General features: G+C 35.9%; 1 protein-coding gene across 2 annotated transcripts; it reads left to right on the top strand.

Moving 5' to 3' along the window:
* Window positions 1-1,043: 1,043 nt before the first annotated feature.
* On the top strand, window positions 1,044-25,797 carry LOC149844075 (uncharacterized). 2 transcript variants are annotated; one of them, XM_090000307.1, is made up of 12 exons: window positions 1,044-1,188; window positions 1,451-1,537; window positions 3,366-3,412; window positions 10,419-10,476; window positions 12,890-13,003; window positions 13,652-13,777; window positions 14,696-14,798; window positions 15,461-15,528; window positions 22,269-22,391; window positions 23,130-23,350; window positions 23,743-23,962; window positions 24,914-25,797. In XM_090000307.1, exons 1-12 carry the CDS (start codon window positions 1,110-1,112, stop codon window positions 24,961-24,963), a joined length of 1,296 nt encoding a protein of 431 aa, XP_089856433.1. In that variant the 5' UTR covers window positions 1,044-1,109; the 3' UTR covers window positions 24,964-25,797. The 2 variants fall into 2 exon arrangements, with proteins under 2 accessions (XP_089856433.1, XP_089856432.1); XM_090000306.1 differs by having other exon boundaries at window positions 13,646-13,777.
* Window positions 25,798-25,867: the final 70 nt, after the last annotated feature.

Raw genomic sequence — 25,867 nt, 5'->3', positions numbered from 1 at the left:
TAGAACTGAAACACATGAGGTAATACTAGATGTGGTAAAAAAAAACAATAAAACAAAACTCTTTACATGAAAAAAAAAGAAATTAAATTAGGTTTTAATCCAAATCCAAATTAGATCCAACCTAGATTACTGTTCTGAATCGGAAAGAAATCCCATTTAGCAAATCTGAATCTACATCCGGATCTGATTTTAATGATCTGAATCCCGTAATAATACATCGGATCAGATCAATGTTGTTAAGATCAGTTCACTAGGTGAATCGGTTTCTTAGAAGAACATAGGAATCAAATGGAATCGACAATTTTTTTCCATCAGATTGACACGTAGGGCTCTCCTTGATTGGTAGGAGCAGCTAGTGCAAGTCACCTTGTGTTGGGACGTTGCAAGTTCAAATCCCAATGGTATCCTTGTATAACTGGTTAGAGTCTGCCTAACACCAGCTTGCCTTTAAAAAAAATAAAATTAACAGTATTTTAAAAAATAAAAAATATTTTTTAACACCCTCAAAAAATATTAGAAAATGAATTGAATTAGCCCCTTTTGAATCGGTTAATTTAGAACAATTTTTAACAACATGGGATCAAATCGGATATCCAATCCATTTTGTGATGACAATGGTTTTGAGGACTCCAAGGGCCACGTCACAAAGACACGAAGACACGAAGACACGAAGACACGAAGACACGAAGGCACAAAGACACGAAGACACAAAGACACGAAGACACTAAGACACGAGGATGAGTGACGCGACGCTCAAGTAAATAACTTGTTTTTGAAAAATAAGATGCGAGGGCACACAATTTTTTAATCAATGAAAACTATTTTTTTTGATAGTTTAATACTAAAAAATGAATTTTTTATTGAAATAATACTTTAAATATTAAAAATATTAAAATATTCACTACACGTGTCAGTGTCCGTGTTTATGTTCTAAGTGTCCCGCTTGTGTCATAAGACACGCAACCAAAATGGCATGTCCCTGTGACATACCTCCAAAGTCCCAATAAATACAAACCCTGAAACTTAAATAAATACCCGAGAAGGCCCTTCCCTTTTTCATCAACGCTGGTCTTCGGTGTTGTTGGCTCTCATCATCATCATCTCTCTCGATGCTCTCGTCTGGAATGGGGAGGATGGCTGCCATGGAGAGGCTTCTCGCCACCGGAAACTTCTCCGAGATCTCCGCTGGTATTCTCTCTCTAGGGTTTCTCTTCTGGTGCGGAACATCTGATCCTTTCTCCCTACTCCTTTCGATCGCGATCGATCGATCGATCGATCGATCGATAGTTTCTTCGAGTTTTTGGATCCTTTTGTCTCCTTTTCGGTGTTTGAATAGGTGCAATTCGAGTATCGATCGTGCGAATCTTGTGTGGAGGCGATCTGTCCTTTGAGGTCGTTGTTACGGCCGGATCATGTGAAGATCGTGTCTGAGGTTTGTTATTTGTTTCAGAGGAGGCTAATCGAGAGAAACTGGCTGCGAAGACGATACACAGGGAGCTGAACGAGGCGGACGAGGCGAATTTGCTGGAGGAAGCTGGTGATTTCTTCCTCTTTTTCTTCTTCTTCGTCTGTTGTTTCTGTTCGTTCGATTTTGCGAATTTGAGTTATGAATTGTTTATGAGGATTTCTGGCTTTTAGAATAGGTGCTTTGTGTTTTGTGTGATTTGTACACGCCGAATTTATGATCGGTTCTGTGTGTGTAAAGAGTTGATAGTTGTCAAATGAGAGGTATTTGAGTCACCTTCTCATGTCTGGTGAATTATGAGCATATTCATACTCATTAGTTGTTGAAGCTATGGCTGCGATGTATGTCGGTATTTTCCATTTTTGAAACTCTTGATACTTGCACAATGCTGTATTCGGTATTGTCTTGCACTTTGTTTTGAGATTGTTGTAGAAAAAGTGGCCAATTCGTTAGTGGCATCTATGTCTTGACGTGTACAGCATGTAGAGATTGTTTTTGTATCCTACATATACTTCTGCTGCATCTTACTAAATCGAAATTGATTTGAGATGGTTTTGAAATTGAAAATTGAATTTGAATTTGAATTAAATCAAATCTGAAACCTGAAACCTGAAACCTGAAACCTGAACCTGAACCTGAACCTGAACCTGAACCTGAACCTGAACCTGAACCTGAACCTGAACCTGAACCTGAACCTGAACCTGAACCTGAACCTGAACCTGAACCTGAACCTGAACCTGAACCTGAACCTGAACCTGAACCTGAAACTTAACCTGAAACTTAAACTTAAACTTAAACTTAAACTTAAACTTAAACTTAAACTTAAACTTAAACTTAAACTTAAATTGAAATTGAAATTGAGATTGAAGTTGAAATTGAAATCATTTTGAAATTGAATCTGAATTAAAGTTGAAATTGAGATTTGAAGTTTGAAATTGAAATTGAAATTGAAGTTTGGAATTGAAATTATGATTGAAAATAAAATTGAAAATCATTTCAAAAAAGTTGAATGAAATATCTTTGAAAATATTTCGAAAATGACTTGAAACGAAATTGAAATGATTTGAAATAAACTTGAAAATGATTTGAAAATAAATTGGAATAAAATTGAAAATATTTTGAAGAAACAGAGGTATTCTGAGTTTTGTCGGAAAACTTTAGGCGATAGCACTTCTTGTTTTATGAATAGCCTTCTTCCTTTTATTCTTCTTCTTCTTAACGTGCATATCCCTTATCTTTCACCACAGCCATGAATTATGGGAATGATGAAATGCTGCATGTGCATTTACAATAGTTTCACATATTTTAATAGTTTCACGTTTAACCATAACCTATACACCGTGACCATGGAAATTGGTTTCTAGCTGCAAGATCTTGTAGCGCATGGTTCAGAATGAGAGTGATGTCGGAGTCACTAGAATATACATGTTCCTTGTGTATACTGCCTTTGATGTCTGTGAGTGACAGAGTTCTTTTTGGATTATTCAGCTATCTTCAGATGCTCCGCTGTCTGTAATAATCAGTATGGATAGAGCTGTGGAGTTCTCTGCTAGCTGAATTGCTGAAGTATTTTTTTTTTCGTTAGTTGATCATTGGATCAGTCTTTTGATTTGATGATATTTTCTATGGCCTGATGCAAATGCACATGCAATAAGTTATTCGTATGTTTTTTCATGTATTGAATTTGCTTAATCCATTGCTTATCTAGTCACTTTAGTTGTGCGAGGTGTCCTAAATTCTCTTTAACTTTATTTTTCTGTTTCTTTTTTTTTTCAGTGCAAATGTGATGATGTTCTCAAATTTTAGATTTATCTCCAGAAAATATCAAATTTTAGATTTATCTCCACATCTCTTCTGAATAGTTTTGTTTTAACTTTGGTTCCTTTATTTTGTTTGGCAGATATGCACGTCTTTGATTGCAAGCCAATGACCGATCCATTACATTTGGTAATGGGAATTGTTCTGTTTGATCTTTGTTTCTACTCACGGAATATCTGAACATCATTTTGTTATGCCAATATGGATCGCTATTGTAGCTTCTTCAATTTAAGTAATCCATTTCAATATTGTATTGATAGTAGTAGGGACTGGAAATATTGTTGTAAAGTTTATTACAGTAAGTTGTTAACCTTAAGTTGTTGTGTGTTTACTTGCCATTACAGATTCAATGACAACACTTTGCCAAGTATTTTTTTACTGAACTTTGTTTTTTGTTCCTTCACAAATTAATATAATTCTTGGTTGCCAGTAGATTAGTTTACCTTTGTGTTCTAACTCTTGAAGGAGAAAATATGTGCCTTAGATTGGAAATCTGAGATTCTGTTCATTCATTCTAGAAAGGGTTCACTTCCCACCAGCCATTTACACATTAAAATAAAAAAATTATTTTTTACTAGCTATGATTTGCTAGGTGGTGATTGTTGTCGAATAGAAAGCACCATAGAGGGTATCTCTCCTCTCCAATTCAATCACTCTTGGTCACTCTCAAGTTAGTGTTGCATAGTAATTCTACATGCTACATTGACCACAGTCTATGCAATTGCCAATAGCTATGAACCTCCCATTGCTCCTCTTTCACGTTTCTTCAGAATTCTATACTTGGGGTCCCCACCTTAGCAACAAATTTTCTTCAGTTCTCTTACCCATATGGTTTGGATATGGATATGCTCAAAGATGGTAATCTTGATGTTGAGGATATCAGTTAAGTACTCGTGATCACTGTATCTAGGGATGACACAATTGACACCTGAGTAAACTTATCCATTTAGTCTTAAAGACGTGCCAATTATGAGAGATAAGGTTTCTGCTAAGTGGGGCATCATTGTTATGTTAATGTTTCATTGTTGTTAATAATGAATGATATCATGAGAACAGATTGATTGGGGTTTCTCCTTCGCTGAAGCCTTGAGCCTCCTCTCTTCCTTCCTACTCTTCCAAATCTACTTTATGTGAGAAATAAAATTATCATGGCATTAGACATTGGAAAGTGAACTTGATGTGGTGATTGTATTCTTGATTCCTTTGCCTCTACTTCTATGTAGTCAAATGTACTAGGCAGCATCTAGAGACATGGGCTGAATCTTGGCAGTTTGGTGGCAACACAGAGAAATCCAAATAGAAATACATTTCAATAAAAATTATGCAATTAAGCCATACATGCATATATACACATATATGTGCATGAATATGTATATTACATGAGAGAGAGAGAGAGAGAGCCACAAATCTCGTTATTGGGATTTTCTCGGCAAAGGAAAATCTTTCCATAAATTAAAAAATGTTTGTTTTTTTAGAAAAATCATAGGAAAATATCAGTCCATTTAAAATTTTAAAATATATGAGAAAACATAATAAAAAGCATAAAATATACAAAAAATATTGATACCGTGTTATTAATGCAATAATATCATGATAAAAACATGATCCTTTCAAAATAGGCAATATTTTAAAAATGTTGCATTTTTTAGATTGTATTTGCTCCTGAAAATCTCGCAATATGTGTGACTATAATATGTGTGTGTACGTGTATATGTATGTATGTATGTATGTATGTAGATATGTACGGATTACCCCTGGATGTTCAGCTAATGTCTACCTTTCACCTAGGCACTGGCAAGATGCTAGATCAACATCTAGGCCACCTGGATGTCACCTGGGTGTGACATCTAACTGCACTTTCGAGTTTTAACCATGTAGCTCTCTTGCAATGATAAATATCATCATATGATAATTAGGGATCCATGCCCCTAACATAGGAACTATAAGGTGGGTTTACAAGGCAATGATAAGTAAGAAAGGCTGAATCAAGTGAAAGGTGGATAATTGATTCTGCTTTCCTTAATCAAGTGGAAAATACATAGGTTATTGAAAAAAAAGTGAAAGATAAATATTTTGAAGTCCATCTAAAACATCTGAGTAGTTGTATATGCTTACACAATAGTGAACTTTCTGTAATGAAATCAAGCGGAAAGCAAAATCATAATGTACTTAAGCACAAGAACAAGTCCTACAAAGGACAATACAAATGCCAAAAGCAATACAAAAGAACTCAAGTGCATACTATGGTTACAAGGAGTCTAAATGTGCACAAGCACAAGTCCACAAAGGGACAATACACAAACCAATCAATGACAAATTCATGAGATCATAAGAGGCACCCAAGGTTGTAAGAAGTGTATCGTTACTCATATCAGTGGACCCAATAGTAAATCATATCATAAACGTATCATAAATTTTTAATAAAAAAATTCAAAAAATCTAAAAAGATCAAGAAAAATTCAGTAAAAATTAGTAGACATGAAATAATGCTGAATTGCACAAACTACATACATAAAATCACATTATGAAGCATTTATGTCTCTATTACATACCACAAGAGTCATAATTTCATATTACATAAACAAAAACATCTCACAAGAACAAGTTTTTTAATAAAACAAGAATACATAATACATCAATAATCATAATCATCTTCATTATCTTCTTCTTCTTTGACATCTATATCGTCCCCAAGATATGGGGTCTTCATCATCTACCTCTTGTGCTCCTTCCATGTTAATCCATTCAATGTCCTCTTAATTCAAAAGAACATCTGCTTCCTCTTCAACCCATGCATCCAATCTATCAAAATGTTTCAAACAGATGTGATCAAATTGCTCTTTGTACTTCCTTATAACTTTTTAATTTTTTTTAAAAAGATGACATGAAAAAATTAAAATTAGTTGAGTTTTGAATGAAAATGACAAATAAACTTTACAATTTTATATACCTCTGCCTCAGTCGTAATTTATAGCGAGTGTAGACGAGGTCATTGAGCCTTTTGTGCTCCAATCTGTTTCTTCTTTTGGTATGGATTTGCTCGAAGACAGTCTAGTTTATCTCGCATCCACTTGTACTGCATGTTTGGCTTAAAATGCGAATGACAAAAGCTCTCGGATTTAGAACATTACTTTCAAACCTGGCCCACCATAAGTACAAAAAAAAAACAAAAAAAATGAGAAATCAATTATAAGACAATAACCTATATACAATCATACAAAACATCATAACTAAATAAAAATTTAAAATTAAAATTGAAAAAGACAAAATAAATTATCTAGATGCATTGTGGTACGGTTTCACACTGCCGTAGGTCTCCCCATATCATACAATGCATTATCATAAGTTTTCATTTCCTTATAAATTTGATCTTGAATGCTATAATCAGGGGTCACCCTTTCGATGCAATTCAAAAGTCCCTTGTTGACTTCACTGTCTATTTTAAAAGTAGGGGGTATTTAAATGCATGATTTAAATAGTATGCTGCAACATGAAGAGGTTGATGAAGTTGTCCAATCCACTTATGATCAATGATGTTTCATATAGGTATATAATTTTTTTTCCCTTTAAATGATCTCTAATGACCTCTTTTGCCTTATCCATGGCCTCATAGAGATAGCACATAGTTGGTCTGTCTTCACTGTCAACTAATCGAAGCACCTTCACCAAAGGTATAATTATTCTCAATAACTTCACACATGAATCCCAGAATTCACTTCTGAATACAATATCTATAATTTCTTTGGGCTTTCTTTTGTGTACATAGGGATATGCATTCCACTCATCTGATGACAACCTTTTTTTAGTACAACTTTATTCTTTACTAAACTTTGCACTGTCAAAAAATTCTTAGCAAATCTAGGAATTGCACTACGAATCAACTCAACACCACTAGTGTACTTTCTTATTAGGCTCAAAACCCATGTATGATTATAAGTAAATTTAGTAATTTCTTGGCAACATTCAATTGTCTGATGTACCTCATCCATGTTGCCAATGTCCTTAAGCATGAGCTCTATGCAATGGGCAGCACATGAGGTCCAAAGGAATTACCCAAATTTTTTTGTCAATTTTTTACCTTCTACCCTATAATTCGCTGCAATATCAGTAATGAATTGCATAATATTTTGAGGTTCAACCACTACAACAATCTAATAAAAAACTCTAAGCAATACATCTGATGTCTTGGGCTTATAAGTTTGATCAATTGGTTTCAAAAACATGGTTTCTTTGGGGGAATAGATAAGGAAATTTATCAAGGTCCTTGACTTTCTATTTGTCCACTCATCTGCCATGATGCTATACCTAGTTTTTCTCTATGACTGTTTCATCTCATCACAATATGCCTTCACTTCTTTTACATTAACATCTAAATGCATATTGTATCCATGCCTGATACTGGTTATGACATCTGCGATGCCCTGAAAATAAAAGAAATTTGCCGCATTGAAAGGAATGCAAGCATCATAGAACCATCTTCCAACTGTGTCATCTGTCTGCTCGACTAAATGCTGAGGAATCGTAGCAGTACGAATGTTGAGCTGTGCCCAGGGGGCAGTCTTACGAGGAAAAAAGCTCTTAATAGAGCCTCTAGCTCTACCTTTTGCCTTCTCCTTTCAAAGAACTCCCTCTTGCTCTTCTTCTTTCTCCTCCTACTCTTCCTTTTGTGTTCGCAGTGGCAGCTGCGACACTACTACTGGCACCAACCACACTTTTCTCCTTCGTTGCATAACTTACTACTTCTGATCCTATGTTATGGGTTGTAGGATTAGAAGTATGGAGCTCATCTTCGTAATACACACCCTCTCAGGGCTCCCCATACTCTATTTCTGCCTCATTCATCTCTCTTTCTTGTCTTTTTTCTCTCAAATCATCAAGTAATTATTGACATTGCCATTTTACGACATCCGGTAAGTTGCTTGACGTGCATGCTTGCACATTATGATGTGTCCCAGCTAAATGATGCTTTAACCGAGAGATACCACCCGAAAAACTATTTTTACAATAGTTGCATTCGATTCTCAATCGGTTTCTACTTATTATTTGAGTGCAGCATTGCCATGCCGGATCTTCTGCCATCTTTCCCGAAAAATACTCAATAACAAGCAAAAAATAGATTTTTTTTTACCTTAACCCACTTGGATGAAAAAATGGGTAAAAATGCACTCTTACTTGAGAAAATCACAAAATCTCTCTCCCTTGCGTACAAATTGACCCTCAAATCGATCTCACGAAACCTAGGGTGCGTGGGTTCTCCTTCAATAGCCTCTACTCATATGTAGAAGTCGGCCCTTAAGAGGGCTTTTTAACCAAAAATGAAAAGGATCGAGTTTCAGGTTTTTTTTAGTGCGCCATACCATATCGTACAATATGGGGTATATTGTATGATACGACTCGATACATGAGTGTATTGTACGATACACACTCGTATCTATATAAAAAAGTAACGATACGTATCGTGCCGTATAATATGATGCGGCACAGTAGAGACAACCATGAAGGCACCAAAGAGCATACACAAAAAAATAAAAAACAATAATCTTTATTGAGATAGAATGCTTAGAAAATCATTAGTTACAAATGGGGGGATTTACCTCTTTATATATGCTACATGTCTCACCATATAGCCGTTGAGATCATCCCAACCAAGGTCAATCGGGCCCAAAGTAACACCTTATCGTAAAATATCATAATTTTTAATAAAAATATTCAAAAAATAAACAAAAAATCAGAGTAAATTAGCAAAAATTCTAAAAAAATCCTAGCACAAGAAACAATGATGAATTGCACATATTACAATCCCATAAAATCACATATGAAGCATTTATGTCTCTATGAGTTGCATAAGACATCATCAAACATCAACTGATATAGAATCATAGATAATATTGCATGTATATCTTATAACAATGCAAAATATTAAATATCTTGCAGTTAAGAACATGCCACAAGACTCATACTTTTATATTACATAAACAAAAGCAAAATAACAAAGTTTATGAACAATTAAGTGTTAAATAACTAAGTTTTTTTAAAACATATTATATAAAACCTCAATAATCATAATTATCATTATCTTCTTCTTTTCCTCCTTTTTCGACATCGACATCATCTATAAGATACGTGGGGTCTTCATCATCTACCTCATGCGCTTCTTCCATGTAATCCACTGAATGTCCTCTTCATTCGAAAGAGCACTGCTTCTTCTTGAGTGACCCATTGCCATGCCGGATCCTCTGATGCCATCTTTAAAAAACAAAACAAAAAACTTAATAAGAGGCAATGAATAGTGTTTTTTTACATTAACCCACTTTTTGGAGTAAAAAAATAGTGGAAATGCACTCTTATTTGAGAAAATCGCTAAAGCCCTCTCTCTTGCGCACAAATCGGCCCCCCAAATCGATCTCACGACTCCTAAGGTGCGTGAGTTCCCTTCTAACAACCTCTACACAAAGTAAGAAGTCTGCCCTTAAGAGGCCTTTAACACCCAAAACTTAAAAAGTAAGTTTCAAGTCTTTTTTAAGTGCACTGATACAGTATCGTACGATATGCTTTGTATCGTACGATACACCCGATATGGGTATGATACACACTTGTATCGCGATATGAGTGTGTATTGTATTGTATTTCCAAAAAGTAACGATACGTATCGTACGATGCATACAACATTGATCCCAACGGCTATAAATATAGCCGTTGGGGAGATCCCCAATGACTATATGGCCAATGACAAAAAAGTCCTTGTGACAAATAACAAGGACACAAAAAAGGAAAAAAATAAATAAAGACAGGTCTGCCCCTAATGGGCAGTACTTATTACATGTGTAAAAGGAGCAAAATGCCCCTACATGGGCAAAACCTATTACAATGATAAAACAGTTAAAAATATTATACATATACACTCATATATATATATATATATATGTATATACATATATGAATCAATACATTTTAACACTTGCATCTGTTGATTTTCATCAGATTCAGTTGACTCAGTAGTGTGCACTATTTACCAGATCCATTTGGTGACTTTGGATATTGAATTGCTTGACTTGAAACTTTCATTCCCTCAAGCTATATAATTGGTTGGTCTTATATGTGATTCTTCTTTCTGATGTAAACCATTGTGTTGCAGGTGTGTTGCAATGCATGCAAGAAACCAGTTAAAGCCAGTCAATATGCAGCCCATGCAGGTTTGTTTGATTTTATCTAGGTCTTCACTCAAATCTTTTTAGTGGTGCTTTTTATTTATTTACTATTTCTTGCAGCAGCCTTAATGTTGGCAAATATTGGATTTCTTAAGCGAACATTTATTTCTTTTGATCACTTGCTTTTTTTTACTTCCCCAGTATCTTGAGCAAAAGTGTATTGTTTTTTGTACTTGTATCTCTATGAAGCATAAAGATATGCTTCCTGCTTCAGCTGAGAAATCCTCTAATGCACATGATTTGCTGGGATTTGTTGTTAAATTGTAATTGTAGTGATACATTAGATATTCATTGAAATTGTTGTGGTAATTATATAAAGTTACAGGGAGCCAGGAACTTAGTGTAATTATAATCATGTGGATGCCATTAATGTTCGTTAATAACTTAAAGGCTGCTTACCTAGGCTATATGCTGTACATTGATATAAATTAAGCTTCAATAATGTTCATCTATTATAATGTCCTAGTGCTTGCAGGTTGATATGGTTAATGGTAATGATTAGTGATTGTACTATTTGTTCTTGTCTTTTGGAGGGGATTCAAAACAATTAATTTGTGATTTTTAATGCATATCCCAAAAATTTGACCTGACATCCAAGCAACTTGATCTCTTTTAAGCTCAAGTTGGGTAGGAGTTTTTAAGATTAAATGTATCCTTTTGTGTATATATACACACACATATATATATGTATATTATTATTTGTACTTATACATATACTTATGAATATAATATAGTATATACATATATGTTCACATTTTTTTGTTCACTTTAAATTATGTTAAATTAACTAGTTTTTATATTGTGTGCTTGGCCATCCTCTCTTTATAATATATAGCTAATATAATTATCCTTTGAAATCTTCTTAAGATTTATTTTTTGTATAGTTGGATGTTTTGTTAGCTCTATTTATAGGTTTTTAAGGATTGATGATAATTAAAGATCCCCTCTGTAATAGAGCATATTGTAGAGCACCTCCTGAAGGAAGCAATGAATGAAAGAAATTGATGAAGACAAATGATGATATTTTACGTAATGGATTGCTTTTTTGTATTTGCAAACTTACAGTGAGTCATTGTAAGTTTGAGATGGTGTTAAGATTAAATGTATCTTTTTGTATATATATATATATACATGCATATATATTTATATTATTATTTGTACATATACATACTTATGTATATAGTATAGTATATACCAGAATTACTGGAAGCTTCTTAGATAGGTGGGAAGCCCGCTTCCCAGAAACTCGCTTCGGAAGCGCGATACTCCTCGCTTCTGAAACTTGATGAGAACCTCGATTCTCCCATGCTTCATTTATTCTTATTATATATTCTCTTATTCAACTTTTCATGCATTTTCTCTGACTCTTTTCACTCACTTCCATGTGCTTTCTCTAAATTGGTAGTCATCATTTTAAGATTTTGTTAAAAATTTAATTCTTACACTAACAAATCATGAAATTTAATATTAGTCAGTTTTATTTTAGTTTTTATTTGTGTTTTATTTTGATTCTCATTCAATTCTTATATATATATATTTTATTCCTCGCTTCCCGCTTCCTATATATTTTAAAATCTATCGCTTCTCGCTTCCCGTATTGGTTCCCGCTTCTGCTTCCTAGTCTGGCAACCTTGGTATATATATATATATATATATATATATATATTGGGGACTAAGTCAAACAAGTTGACTTAGTCCCAACGGCTAGAAGCTTCTCTTTTTTGGCTATTGAGAGGACTTCCTCTCCTCCTCTCCTTTACTTCTTCCTCCCTTTCTCTTCTATAAACAAAGGAGGTGTGTGTATGTGTAAGATTGAGAGAGTGGTGGGTAGTATTAGGTATTTTATGTGTGCTTTGAGAGTTATATAGTGAAGAACTTATGTAATTTTTTCTTTTGTTTCTCTATTGTCTATTATGACTGGAGTTATTCAATGTAATTTCCCTTTTGTATTTCTAATGTTCATTATGAATAGAATTGTTCATTCACTTTTTTTTATGTAACCTTTTAGCTCATGTTTTTATCCAAATGTTTTTATATTCTTGGAGACCATTATGGAGTGCATTGGGATCTGTTCTGTTTCATGACAGTAATAACATGAATATATCTCTTGACTGGTTCTGAATTTAGCCTAAGTTATGTATGGATTTGTAGTCTTGTCTCTTGGTTATAATTGGTTTTAGTTAATTCTTGTACCAAGTTGCCTAAGTTGCTATGCAGCTGGGGTCCAAATTTAGTCCCATTGGAGTATATTGGGTCCCTCACTTGAATTTTACTCCATCTTGCTCCATTTTATCTCTGCATCTGTTTCCTCTAATGTTTTATTTGGTCATGAGATGAAACATATGCCATACTTAGTAGATTGCTGTTTGCGTGGATGTATGTTTTTTGAATTTTGCAGAGAGATGTGGAGCATTGATTTCTGCAGAGGATACTGGTTTGGAACTTGATGGTGGTGCCGGACATAAGAAGCCTCCAAGGAAGGGGAGGAAAAAGGTCATTGTTTCTCAAGATAGTATCCTTGGTAACTTTGGTACTGATTGTAACAATTGTTTGGGTACTTTAACACATATTTCTGGTCACCAGAAGGCCAGAAATATGTGGGATTGGTGTTCTCTTGTCAGGTTTCCATTTACTGACATCCAGCTTTGCCATTCCAAAGGAATGGTGGGAGCATTGATGCTGCCAGTATAGGTGGTCTGGTCGGTTTCGACCTTGCATTCAATTTCTCAGTGAACCATGTTTAACTGACATATTCTGGTACTGCTTTGGCTAGGAATTGTTTTTTTATTTTTGGCCGTGAGGTGGGTGTGAAAGTCCCATCTAGAGGCCCATGGCCATGTTTGTTAAGGGGAGCGTTTATTGGTTAAATCTAGATCTACCATTGACTCATCCACCTATCTTTGCAGCACCCATCAAAGCATTCTCTTGCCAATTTATCTGGGACAAGTACTTGAAGAGGGAGGTTAGCATTATGACACCAGACCTATTGATTTCTGGCCTAACCATGGCTGAAACATATAGAAATGTTGTTCCTCCCTTGTATACCAAGTGTGTGCTATCAAACTTATAATGCATGGATGCACATATGTCTATGTGTATAGTCTTGAGTTAGAACTATACTATACTATCGTTTTAAATCCTAAACTTAATCTAGACCAAGCTGCAACAACTTTGGAGCAGGAACGATCTGAGTCATTGGATGGGGATGACACTGCAGCTTCAGGGTCAGCAAATATGGATGACATGCACACTGGAATTGTTTCTTCTTTCTCAAGAGAATTAAAACGTAATGCTGCCCGTTATGCTTGTTCAAATGACAATATATCATTTGTTATTGCTTCAAGTGTCAGTGTTGGCCTTTGGATCATGGCTACTTTATGGCAGTTTGATGCGTTATTTGTTTCTTAGATTTTTTATAAAGTTTTCTTCTTGTGTACTTGCTGTGGTACCTTGTCATCCATTGTCCATTTATTATTATTTTTTTTGCTTTTTTTTTTTTATAAAATTTGCTTTTCCTTCAAAAACATAAAGACCACACCTAACGTCTTTGGGAGTCTGCCTACTCTTTTAATAGGTTATCTTGTTGTTTGTATTGGGTCATTCATGTATGTGAATATAGTATGCATGAAGTTGGTATGTTATGTGCTTGGAAATTTTCTTCACATGATCTCACGTGTTCGCAAGTTTTAATTTATGCTCAAGATAATCTTGCATGCCTCAATCTTGTTAAATGAGTTAGCTGTATGGGTGATTGCTTGTGTTAATGTCTCAACTCCCAATTGTTGGGTGGTACAGCTCTGATACTGTCACCTAGTACCAGCGTGAATTGGATAATTCAAGCACGTGTTGTTTCCTTTTTCCATTTTGGGAGGGAAGGGAAGATTTATGATTGTGCTGGTCATCCTTCATGTGTAGTACTTGGAGCAATCATTCTATAAATACGCCTCCACCTTTGATCTTCATGAGTTTTGTGGAACATCTAAGGGATCTGGCAGCTTGATGTGTCCTACGAATGTAGACTGATTAGATATTGTGAGAAATGACATCAAGTGGTTTGTTCTTGTCAAACAGGAAAGGAAATTTATAAATTATCTGTTTATGGATTTATTTCCTTCTATTTCCCCTCTTTCCATTGCTGGTGGCGATGTTTTATTGTTTCTTTAATAGTTCTTATATGGTTGATACTTTTTGTGGTCTTTTTTAGGATCCTCGCCTTCCATTGATGGGGCCTTAGGTGATGGTTCCGGAGTTAGTCCCGGAAGCACAAATTATTCTGCTGGTGTAATGTCTCCACTGAAGCGTGCAAGGTTGTATGTTTGCTTCATCTCTGCAGCTGCATAATGGAATCATGAGTTATTTGTCTCTGAGTTGCTTGGTTTCAACTGTATGCATTGGACAAATGTGTATTTGCTTCTCTCTCTCTCTGAATGCAGAAAACCGGCCTGATTATTTCTCACAAAGAAAAAACAATTTTAAAAGCATAATCAAAACTGTTTTGTGCTATTTTATTTTTATCTGGCTTTTATTGGATTGACACTCATGCTGCTGAATTTTACTTAGAACTTTAGTACCACAATCCTTGAATGTTGTTTTTTTGACTTGTATGTATTTGACATTCTTCTAATTTCTAAGTCAATGGAAAGCTAACTCCTCTTAATAGTTTTTTTTGATATTTACATGGAGAAACCACCCACAGGATCAAACCTAGCCGCGCTGGCTCTGCCTGCCGTACTTATGGTCGCTGTCCTGGCAGCGTAAAACTCCGTGGGCTTACCCCTTGCCCCCAGGGAGTCGCCACACTTTGGCTTGCGCAAGGGGTGACACCCGTGGTATTTGAACCTAGACCGCCTGCCTAGCAGCCTAGGCCCCATCTCACTACACCAAACCCCTTTGGGGCAGTCCTCTTAATAGTTGATACATTGTTTTGACTGCTACAGATTTGAGTCATCTCATTTTTTCATTGTCACAGGGCACCTTCAGAATCCATGCCATTGTCTGATGGTTTAGAAACACAATGTGGTGTAACTACAGAAACAGGTACTTGCTGTCAAGTGATGCATGCCTGTAGGATCTAATATGTTATACATTAATCTTTCTTACCTTTACTTCTTTCCTTAGAATTGTGTGCACGTTCAAGTTCACTAAAATTTTTTGTCCTGACAGATTTTAAAATACCATTCTTTTTTATTCCATTTGCTCATTAGGGACAACTGGGTAATGTATAGAAAGAAAAAGACACTTTGTAATTGATGCTCTGGGAATGCAACACATTTTTTTGGTCGGTAATCCATTACTAAGATGCTTCCATGTGATCAGAAAATCTATTCAAGGTACAGAAGGATTGTGCTTGTTAACTTCCACTCAAGATGATGAGTTCTTTAGCCCCTATATATATGTAGATAGATAGATAGAGAGGGATTGGTTTGGCCTCCCTAATTTGAGTATTGACAAGGATTTTTTTGCTTAATCTGATTCAGTTGATGCATTTATCATCTTTGATTTACCAGAAGACATTCTTTGGATAGCATTCTTTTGACCAAAAAGCTTGATTTTTTTCATCACAAAGTTTTGGTGCAATATAGGCCAGATTTTTAGATTCTTCTAAACAATGTTGTAATTATCGTATCGGAAGATAAGGGTGTATCATACTGTATCATAAGATACGGGAAAAACTCAAATGAAAAATCACAAAAAATCTGAAAAATTACAAAAACATAGAGAAAAATTCAAAAAATTCAGAACGAAATAATAGAATGCAATACAAAAAAGGAACATGAATATATGCATTATGAGTAATTAAACATAAACATGTGCTAGTAAAACATTCAAAACGAAACTGATAACACTACGAACAAACATTTAACAGAAGTCACAACTTACGAGCATGAATGTGTTTGATATCAAAGTTATACTTTACATAACAAAACAAAAGAAGAAGCATCCTAATCTATCAATCAAAATGAAAATGATACTCAAATGATGAATCTTCTTCTTCTGAGTTGTCTTCTCTTCCTTCCTCCACATTCAGCTCTTGGCCAGCATAATCATTGTTCTCATCATCCACCTGAGCCTCCATCTCAGCCTCCACACACACACACATATCTTGGTTCAGGTACATAAGACTAACCCTACCCATTGACAACTCTATTTTCCATGCTAAAGAGGCTGACAACCATTAGGGTGGGTGATCTAAACATATCTTTACCAGGTTTTGGCTCAACAAGGGTTGAAATATGGTAGCACATAAGGTGGCCAACACACACTGGCGGAGCCAGGGGTGGGCGGTCGCCCACCCCAGAATTAGAAACCAGATTTTTTTTTCTGACGATGTTAAAGAAAGAATATGCGTCCATGTATGTTTTCTTCTGACGCTGGTGGTACTAATCTTTTCTCTTAATTTTTTTCACCTTATTGAATTGTGTAAAAACTGCAGAAGAGACAGGTTATTAGTTCGTGGGAGTTGGACTTCTCTCTTGTGAATATTCAACGAAGATCTGTGTTTTTTCCCAGCTTCTTCTTTTGTCATTTGTTCTTTGTGAAACCGTGTAACCTACGTTTATGGGGAACCCGGCTCCACTCATCCTCTGTGGTCATAACTCCCTCTGGGATCTCATTGGTACTAAGTTGTTTTGATCAATCTGGCCCTATCGATGGGTTCAGCACGGTTGATTTAGATAGTGTTCTTTAACAAAAAACACATGATTTTCGGTTTATTTTGACAGTGTTTATTAACAAAAAAAACCATGTTTTTTATTAATGGTTATTGATTTTTGAATCAGCAAAAAGTCCTCCACATAAGTCGGATTCTGTCTATTCAAATGCCGATCTTCACTAAATGGATGATGTAGATCACATACACAGGGTCCAATTTGATGAAAACAACTTGCATCAGTGAGGTCCTAATGACAAGAATGACGATATGGATGACTGGAACCTAAATGTGGTTATGGGTGCCATGCAAAACACTATGCTTGCTTCACTAAATGGAGGAAAAAGAAGGATTGAAAGTGTGTTGTTATAGCCTAGCCACGGGCAGGCCGATGCCATGAAGGCCCTCAGAATGATGAAACCAGATGGTACCATCAACTTGATGGCCATCGCCTTCTCCGGCCAGGGAGGCCGCTTCAAGAAGAGCATGTCAGATCTACCACGCACAACCAAATTTTCTTCTGACGATGGGTGGGGGAAAATTTCTGGCTCCGCCACTGATCTGAATAAATGGATCATCCTTCAAGACCATAGCCGAGGCCCGAAGTCTGCCCACCCAACCAAAAACTTCTGGCTCCGCCACTGCCAACACACACACTTTTTTCATACACATGGGAATTCATATTGCAGCTGTGATCTTGTATGTATCGTGGGTTTGTTTAATTAAGATGTGGGTTCAAGATGATCCTTACAGAATGATACATATGGAGATTGACTTACTGGTGTTGATCATTGTCACTAGTTGTTTGTAATGGTATACAGGATTGCTGATTTGGTGGTTGTTAGATACCTATATATTTGTATGTATGCGTATGTGTATGAGGGAGAGAATAGGCATCGTTGTACAAAAAAGCTGGGGTGTTTTTGGCTTTTTCTATTAAGAGCCAAAATGAAGGAATTTTAGGAAAAAACCTGACAGACCTTTACACATGTTAGCAGCCAGCTGTAATTTTTTTTCAAATTCAAACCCAAACATGAACATATAACCATTTTGACCTTTGGTCTATCTAATAGACAACTTTTAGCTGCTTTTGCATAATGTTATCTCTCATACTGGGGCATTATAATTAAATATGCTTTTTGAAAATCACAAATATATGTAGAATTGGGATGAAGTCCAATTAATTTCTGAACATGTTTACTTGTTAGAAGGCGTGTTGATTAGGTATATTCAAGTACTATTGATCACAACTGTCTTTTTTAGGCTGGTTAGTGAATGTGCTCTACTCTAGTCTTCACTGATGCATTTTTCCTTTGGCTGTTTTGTTCTTTCATTTACAATGGAAAATTAGAGATCCTTTTCATATGGGTAAGGTTGGAGTTGGGTGCTAAGGTGTCTTACTAGAGAATGTGAGCAAAGTCATTTGATCTTACAATTAGTGTTGATAAAAGCATTGGAACAGCATAAAGGAGGTGATATTGCTAGGACTAGAGAGAGCTGCAGCAATGAAAATAAGTTGACTAGATTGGGCAATAAGTGAAGCCTCTCAAGAGGCTTGTGCTTGGGATTCATTTGTTTAGTAAGAATTAATCCCAGTTTAGGGATAATTTGATTGAACTAGCCAAATGCAAGTATGAATATGCACTTGTCAAGGCTTTTAAGCTTGTTAAGTGATACATTGAAGCAAAAAGTCATAGAGCTTGTATAGTCTCAGCATCAAGTACGGCTGGGAAATGGGACTATCTGCTTGTTGGTTGACTCATGCTCAGCTCATGAAGAGCTCATTTGAACTCATAAAACAAGCTCAGCAAGCCAGCTCATTCAGTGGTAATAAATATATTTGGGTAAATTTTATATCACATAGTATAGTGTAACTGTTGGGCTGCCAAGAGACATCATATTAAAAAAATGAGTGTAGCTGAGATGCGTATGCTGAGATGGATGTGTGGAAATACAATAAAAGATAGGATTCAGAACGAGGAGATACGTAAGAAGGTAGGCGTTGCACCCATTGAAAATAAGATGAGAGAGAATTGTTTACGGTGGTTTGGACATATTCGGCGAAGGCCTAATGATGCTCCAGTTAGAAGGATGGAGAAATGGGAAAATATATTAGTTAAAAGAGGTCGGGGTAGGCCTAGGAAGACATGGATGGAGGTAGGAAAGGATATGAATGCTTTGAACCTCACCGAGGACATGGCATTGGATAGAAATGATTGGAGGAGAAGGATTCATGTGGAAGACTCAGAATGATTTTCTTTTTTGGTTCATATCGCCGACCCCAATTGTTTTGGGATGAAGGCGTAGTTGTTGTTGTTGTTGTTGTTGTTGTATAGTATAGTGTAACGTGATTAGTCGATGTGTTTGGCTTGTAAGCAATAGGTTTAGAGCTCAAATTCTGTTGTTTTCATCTTTGGAACAATAAATATTTTCTGTAACAATTCAGCTCGAGTTTAGCTCAGCAAATCTAGAGTAAAAATTCCTATTACTCCCAGATGTCGAACAATGCATTTTTTGTACATGAGCCCTCTCTAACTCGCCTCATTGAACTCAATCTTGTCATGAGCTCAAACTCAGCTTTGCTCACAGCAAAAATGTGCCGATCTTAGACACCTTACGTTTGGTTTGTTAGGCTTGTTTACCGGCCCTAGCAGCAAGAAAGGTGTTGGTGTTATGTGACTTATAGCTATGTTTGATGGTTCAAATCCAGCTCCTTAGCTTGCTCGACTATCTATTCTTGGATAAGGGTGTCCCTTCAAGCATCTGCCCACACAATTAATATATGTGGGCAGCAGCCTTTCTCTTCCATCAGACAAATTTTCTCTTCCTTAGCTGAGCTGGGCTTTAATCCAAGCTTGGCTGAGATTATGCATTCTACCAATCTGAACTTGAATATATAACCCATACTCTGCCTTTTTACTGCCTAGGCGTTGTCTCTTGCTTATCTCCTCCTTAAGGGTATATTGCTGGGTGCATTTGCTCTGCCAATCTTTTTTCTTCATGCTTGTGTACTTCAGTTAGTGCAAATCTTTTCTGTAATTCCATTTTCCAGGATACATGCACAGATGAAGATGAGTTTGTGGTAGTTAGGCCATGTGCCATACCATTATTGTTGGTGTGCCAAGTTTTATCGTGCACAGTCTCAGCAGATGGCTAAATCTGTAACCTATAAGAGGCTTTGTTTTAGTTTATTCTAAAATCAATTCTGCCATTTCTTAGACAAATTGGATAGTTGTTTATGTTTGTTATGAGCATCAAATATAGATAAGGGCTGTGTAGAATCTGCAATTGTTGAAGTGTCAAAATTCTGATTCATTTTGGCACGTTTCATACAGACAGTCACATAACATACAGATTGGGGTTCCATTAAATTTGCAACTGTTAAATGAGTTGAAATCATGAATCATTTTGTCAAACCACCGAAATTTGTTGTGTGAGATATGCCGGGAGATAAGTACCTTGTTGGGAGATAAAATCTTGAATCATTCCTATTGGAAAACAATGAATGCTTGAAAGGCATTATATTTTTGTTTAGCAAAAATTTGCTATCTAATGGAAGCATTAAATGGTGGTTTCAATATTGCTAGGCCAAAAAATACTTGTTGATGATTTTTTTGATATCCATATATGTATGTATATGTATGTATGAATGAATGTACATTTGCTTATGTTGTGTGTGTGCATGTGTATCAATAAAGGATGGGAGGAAATGTGATGGCAATAGAATCACCTGTTTATTCTGAATACCGATAGTGTGTGATTTTGTATGCCTCTAGAATCTAGACTCTAGAGTGTAATTAAAGGACATCCTATGTAATTTTGGTGCTAGACCATGCTCTAGTATGCAAAGAAATTGGCTGCTCTGCATCATGTCATAGGTGACAAAAGAAACAGAACCACTTTTATAAAAGTCATGCTATTTTACAGGCAGTCCATACAATCTGAATTATTGAGAGAATTCTACTACTAGTGATCATGTCCTAGTGATTAGATATGTTCTTTGAAGTTTATTGGAAATTTGGTCAATGAACCTTTTTTCGTTTCCTTGTTGGTTTTAAACTTAACGTCTTAGCTGAAGTTTGCCGATGGCCTCCTTGCAAAGTGTGAACCAAGGTTGCACCATTGACAATATTTGATTTAAGAGTTAGGCAGGTAGAATCTTAATCAGCAATGTCTTGGATATTCTAAAAAATGTCATGATTTTCAAGTGAGATTCTAAAAAATAATCTGAAAAGGTATTCTAATCTCAATATTTTTGGTTTTAGATTTTCAATATAAATTGAATATTTCCTTCTTTTTTTTATTTCATTTTGTTGTCTTTCGTCTTTTTGTATTATGTAATTTTTTTGACTTTTCCAGTTTTTTTGTTTCCTTTTGAAATTTGTTGATTTTTCTCTTAGAAGTAACTATATTTAAGTTGTGTGGAATTTCCTAGCTGAAAAATTTGCTGCTCTTAATATTGGTGACTTTGGGCAGAACATATAACTTTACTCATGGTAAAATGCTTGGCTTTGTGTTCTTCTTAGATGGCTCTGATCATCTTTTTAATTTTTTCTGGTTAAACCAAATCATCCCCAAAATTCTTACTTTTCTAATGAGAGGCATGTTGCCTGAAATGCGTGTTCATGAGCTGTGATGCCTAGAATGATTTTTATTATAGCTTCTTGCTCTCTGGGGATGATCTTAGCCAATATGTCACTCTTAGCCATCAGTACTTTCATGGGCTTTGACATGAAATGGTGATGCATCCCTTCTTTTCCTTCTTTCTTGGCTGCTCAGGATGACAGCAGTTATATACTTGTCATGGATTTCACACCGGTTAGATTTCTTTAAGCAGTAAATTTTAGGTTTTTACGTGAATGTTGTGTTTATTTGTGTGGGCTTATTCTGGACTGTACCTAACATATTGGACAGATCCCTATGTTCTAATTATGATAGATGGAGTGGCAGTTGACCTCCTGTACTTTGAGTCAGCTGTCTTTTTTTTTACTGTTACTGTATTTCAATAGTTTGTCAGTGATTTATGAGTTCTTGAAATCATGCATATAAAGTCTCTTATAATTGGTTATTTCATCCTTCTGGTTGTGTATCTTTAGACTTATCATAGGCTTGCTTTGTGTGTTTTCAGGCAAAATGCACTCTGACTCTTCAAAGCGTTCTGCTGTTGGAGTAAAGCAACCATATGATGCTGCAGTAGGGCGCCAGAAACCCAGACAAGCTCTTGAACATGAACCAGCTGCAAAAGCAAGTGGCAAGTGCTTTTTTCCCCTCTTCCCTTTGTTAATAATCATTTCATAGATGAATACTCCATGAATAAATATTTGGAAGATATCCACTTAGCAAATTCAAAAGGATGAAAAAGATGATTTGGTGCTTCTGAAATTACTGTAGCAAATTCAAAAGGATGACTGAAATTACCATAATCGTGTAAGCTATTTGTTTGTCTAACATAATTGCTGTTTTGATGACCTTCATTAAACCCAGCCTCCATTTACTTTGCTGCTTAGTATACAGTCACAGTCACATGGATGGATGAGATTGTTGTATTACTTTTTAATACTGAAGTAATTTCTTGGAAGTATGTGCGCTTATTGATTTCAGAAAATCAAAAGTTTGAGATTGCTTTTGATAGTATGTTGGATCATCATCTGGAATTGGTGAAATGGGGAAAAATTTCTCTGAAATCAATTATTTGCACAGGGATGGGGAATACATCTGTCTTCCAGTGATTCTGTGACTTGGATATGGTTTATCAGACTAATCAACACAGGGGGGCTGGGTTTTGGCGAAGGCATCAGGAAAATGTTAAAAGAAGAGTAAAGTGATACTTGCAAAGGTATTCTTGTTTATTGTCCAATTAATGAATATTTTCACAAATTTGAAATTGTTGAGGCATCTTGGTTGCCTGAAACAATCCATTTGTTTCCCTGCTTTTTATTCAACATTATTTTCATGGCCTTAAATGTCAAATTTTTGTCAACTACATTAGACGGACCGTCCCCACTTGCGACCAAAGTATATCATTTGCAAAGAAACCATCAGCTGCGGATAGCGCTTGGTCATCTTTACCGTGAAACATTCGCAAAGGAGCACAGCAGTGATACTGTGAGTCCAAGATTACTTAGAAGCAATGGCGTGCCATCTCCACAGGTTTCATCCCCCGGCAATTTGTTTAGTGAGGCACCAAAGGAAGGCGTGAACCAAAAGAAGGTGCTTGACTAATTTCTTGATATCATTTGCTTGTGCATGTTTCTTCAGACAATATACTGCTCCTTGCAACTTAGCAGTTAAGAGTATTGCGGAATCTTTGGAGAGTACTATTTCTTGCATGTAGTTGATGATGTTCCATTATAATTTATTTTTTCACAAGGAACTAATTTTATAGGTTTGACACACTGTTTCACTTTATCATCTGCGTGCTTTTGATAGGCAATTACAAACATATTATTGCCAAAGTAGGCGTTCCAGAAAGATCAAGTTTACTCTGCATACGTGTTTCCTTTTAACTGGCTTGAATAAAGGGGATTTTTTTAGTCTTATTTGTTTTCTTATAGAAGCATCAAATTATACTTTTCTGATAACGTTACACTGCTTTTAAACAGAAAGATGCATTCATGTTGCCTGTGGCGCGGAAACCAGATCAATTACTGGCGCAAAGTTCAGAACTATGCTTGGGAGGAGGATATCAACCAATTATGAACTTGCCAAATCAGTTACGTGATAATACTTTTTCAAGGCCCATGATGTCGTCTGACAACGCTTCAATGGGGATGATGAGGAAGGGTTATCTCTCACCGTCTTACTCATTTCCTGTCAATCCTGGTATTCTTCTATCTCTGCATTCTCTGGGAACTTTGAGATTAAAGCTGGTGATACTTTGATTTAAATAGGGTCAGTAGCTCTATACACACAAATTATGATTGGTTATTTTTTAGGGAAATTTTCAAAAGGTCTCTTAAAGTTTGAGCATTAATAAAAAAAGTCCCCAAGTTTTGGAAAATTTTAAAAACACACCTAAAAAATATCATGGGTAATTAAAAAGGCCCATGAGTTTACTGCTGTCAAGTTTGCTGTTAAATGTGATGTGGAATTACCATATTACCCTCAACATCATATTTTCAAAAAAAAAAGCACCTAAAAAAGATAAAAAAGAGAGGAGCCTTTGAAGGGTTAACTAGTAAATTAACTCTCTTAACTCATCTTGGATTAGTGATAACCTAGGTTAAATAAAGGAAAGTTTGTTTTTCACTAACAGTGCAAAAATTTAGGTGCCTTTTTAAAATTTTCCAAAACTTAGGTGCATTTTTTTATTAATGCCCAAACTTTTAGGCACGTTTTTTGAAAATTCTCTTTTTTTTTAATTCTCCGTCCATCTCAAAGATGGCTGACAATTTACATGGAGGTGGGCATGTGTGAAAGTAGTCCAGAGTTTGAAACTGCCCGTTGTTGAGCGTGATACATCTTTGAGATGGATTGGAGTGGTTGCATATCATGCCACTTTCGTATGCTGCCATACAGTGTCACTGGCTTTCGTGGTGAATATGATTCTACAATCTTGTTTTATTCTTTGCTGTTGTCCGATGATTCTCGTCATTGACTAAATGATTGCTTGATATCTTGAGATTTTGATTTTAACGATGGGATAAATTACATAAATGAATCTTGTTCTGTTTTTTGGGGTCATTATCCGCATTTATAACCACTGGTGTTTTCTGCATGTTAAGTATTCTTTTCAAATATGCGCGAACTCATGCTAATGGCTCTATCATCCAGGTCCAGCGTTGGGGAACATGCAACAACCAAACGGCCTGTCTATGGTATAGAAATACTGTCGATGAGGGAGACTCCGTTTTCCCAGAAATATTTTCGTTTCTCTGGGTTCCCGAAATGCATTGTTCTCATTTCCACGGTCCACCTTCTTCTGTTCCATTTTTCTGTATGAGCAGCCTGTTTTCGCGTTGTGCACTTTTACATGTCAGCCTAGGCATACTCAAAGCAAGCTCTATATTGCATGGTAAGTAGGGATGCTGAATTTTTTGCTAAGAAAGTCAGATGCTTCATTCCTCACAAAGGAACCAGCTAATCAGATGCATACTCAGATACTCTTGTTTAGCCAGTGGTCTGACATTTACGTGTATTCAGATTCAGGTTTTAGTCAGTCTTGGAACTTAGTCAGGTTCGGATTCAGATTCGATGCAAAATTCAATATTGAGTCTGGATCTGATAATTGCTCAGATCTGGCTTGGCTAGTGGATCTGATTTATTGGTTTCAGATTCAGATTCAGGTAAGATGCCGGATAATATCCGACTGATAAACATCCTTAGACAAAGCGCTGTTCTAGCATGGCAGCAAAGGCTCTGAAAGAGGGTTGAAAAACGGACAACCAAATCCAAATCAAGTTCCCATGTACATGATTTTGGAGCGAAGACTTTGGCAAAAACTAACAGGTGGCATTAGACAGTTTTCAGGGTTTGTTTTCACAGATCAATTGCCCGGTGGCATGGAGACAATTGTCAAGACTTTTTTTTCAGGCACATTTCCTTTGTCAAAAGGGACAAGTCACTTGCTCAGTCAAGTCTTAAATCTCGTTCTGGGGTAGATTTCCGCAGAAAAAAAATATTGTATTATTTATAATAATCTGGTTTTCTTGAGAGAATATCGCTTCATAGTAAAAATATATATAAATTATTGATGAAAATATAAATGATGACCAAACATGCAAAAAG

The sequence above is a fragment of the Nuphar pumila genome, chromosome 3 (assembly GCF_984573655.1).
Source record: "Nuphar pumila chromosome 3, dmNupPumi1.hap1.1, whole genome shotgun sequence".
Lineage (NCBI taxonomy): Eukaryota > Viridiplantae > Streptophyta > Magnoliopsida > Nymphaeales > Nymphaeaceae > Nuphar > Nuphar pumila.
The sequence above is the reverse complement of the archived record's forward strand: the minus strand, read 5'-3'. Positions and strand labels throughout refer to the sequence as shown.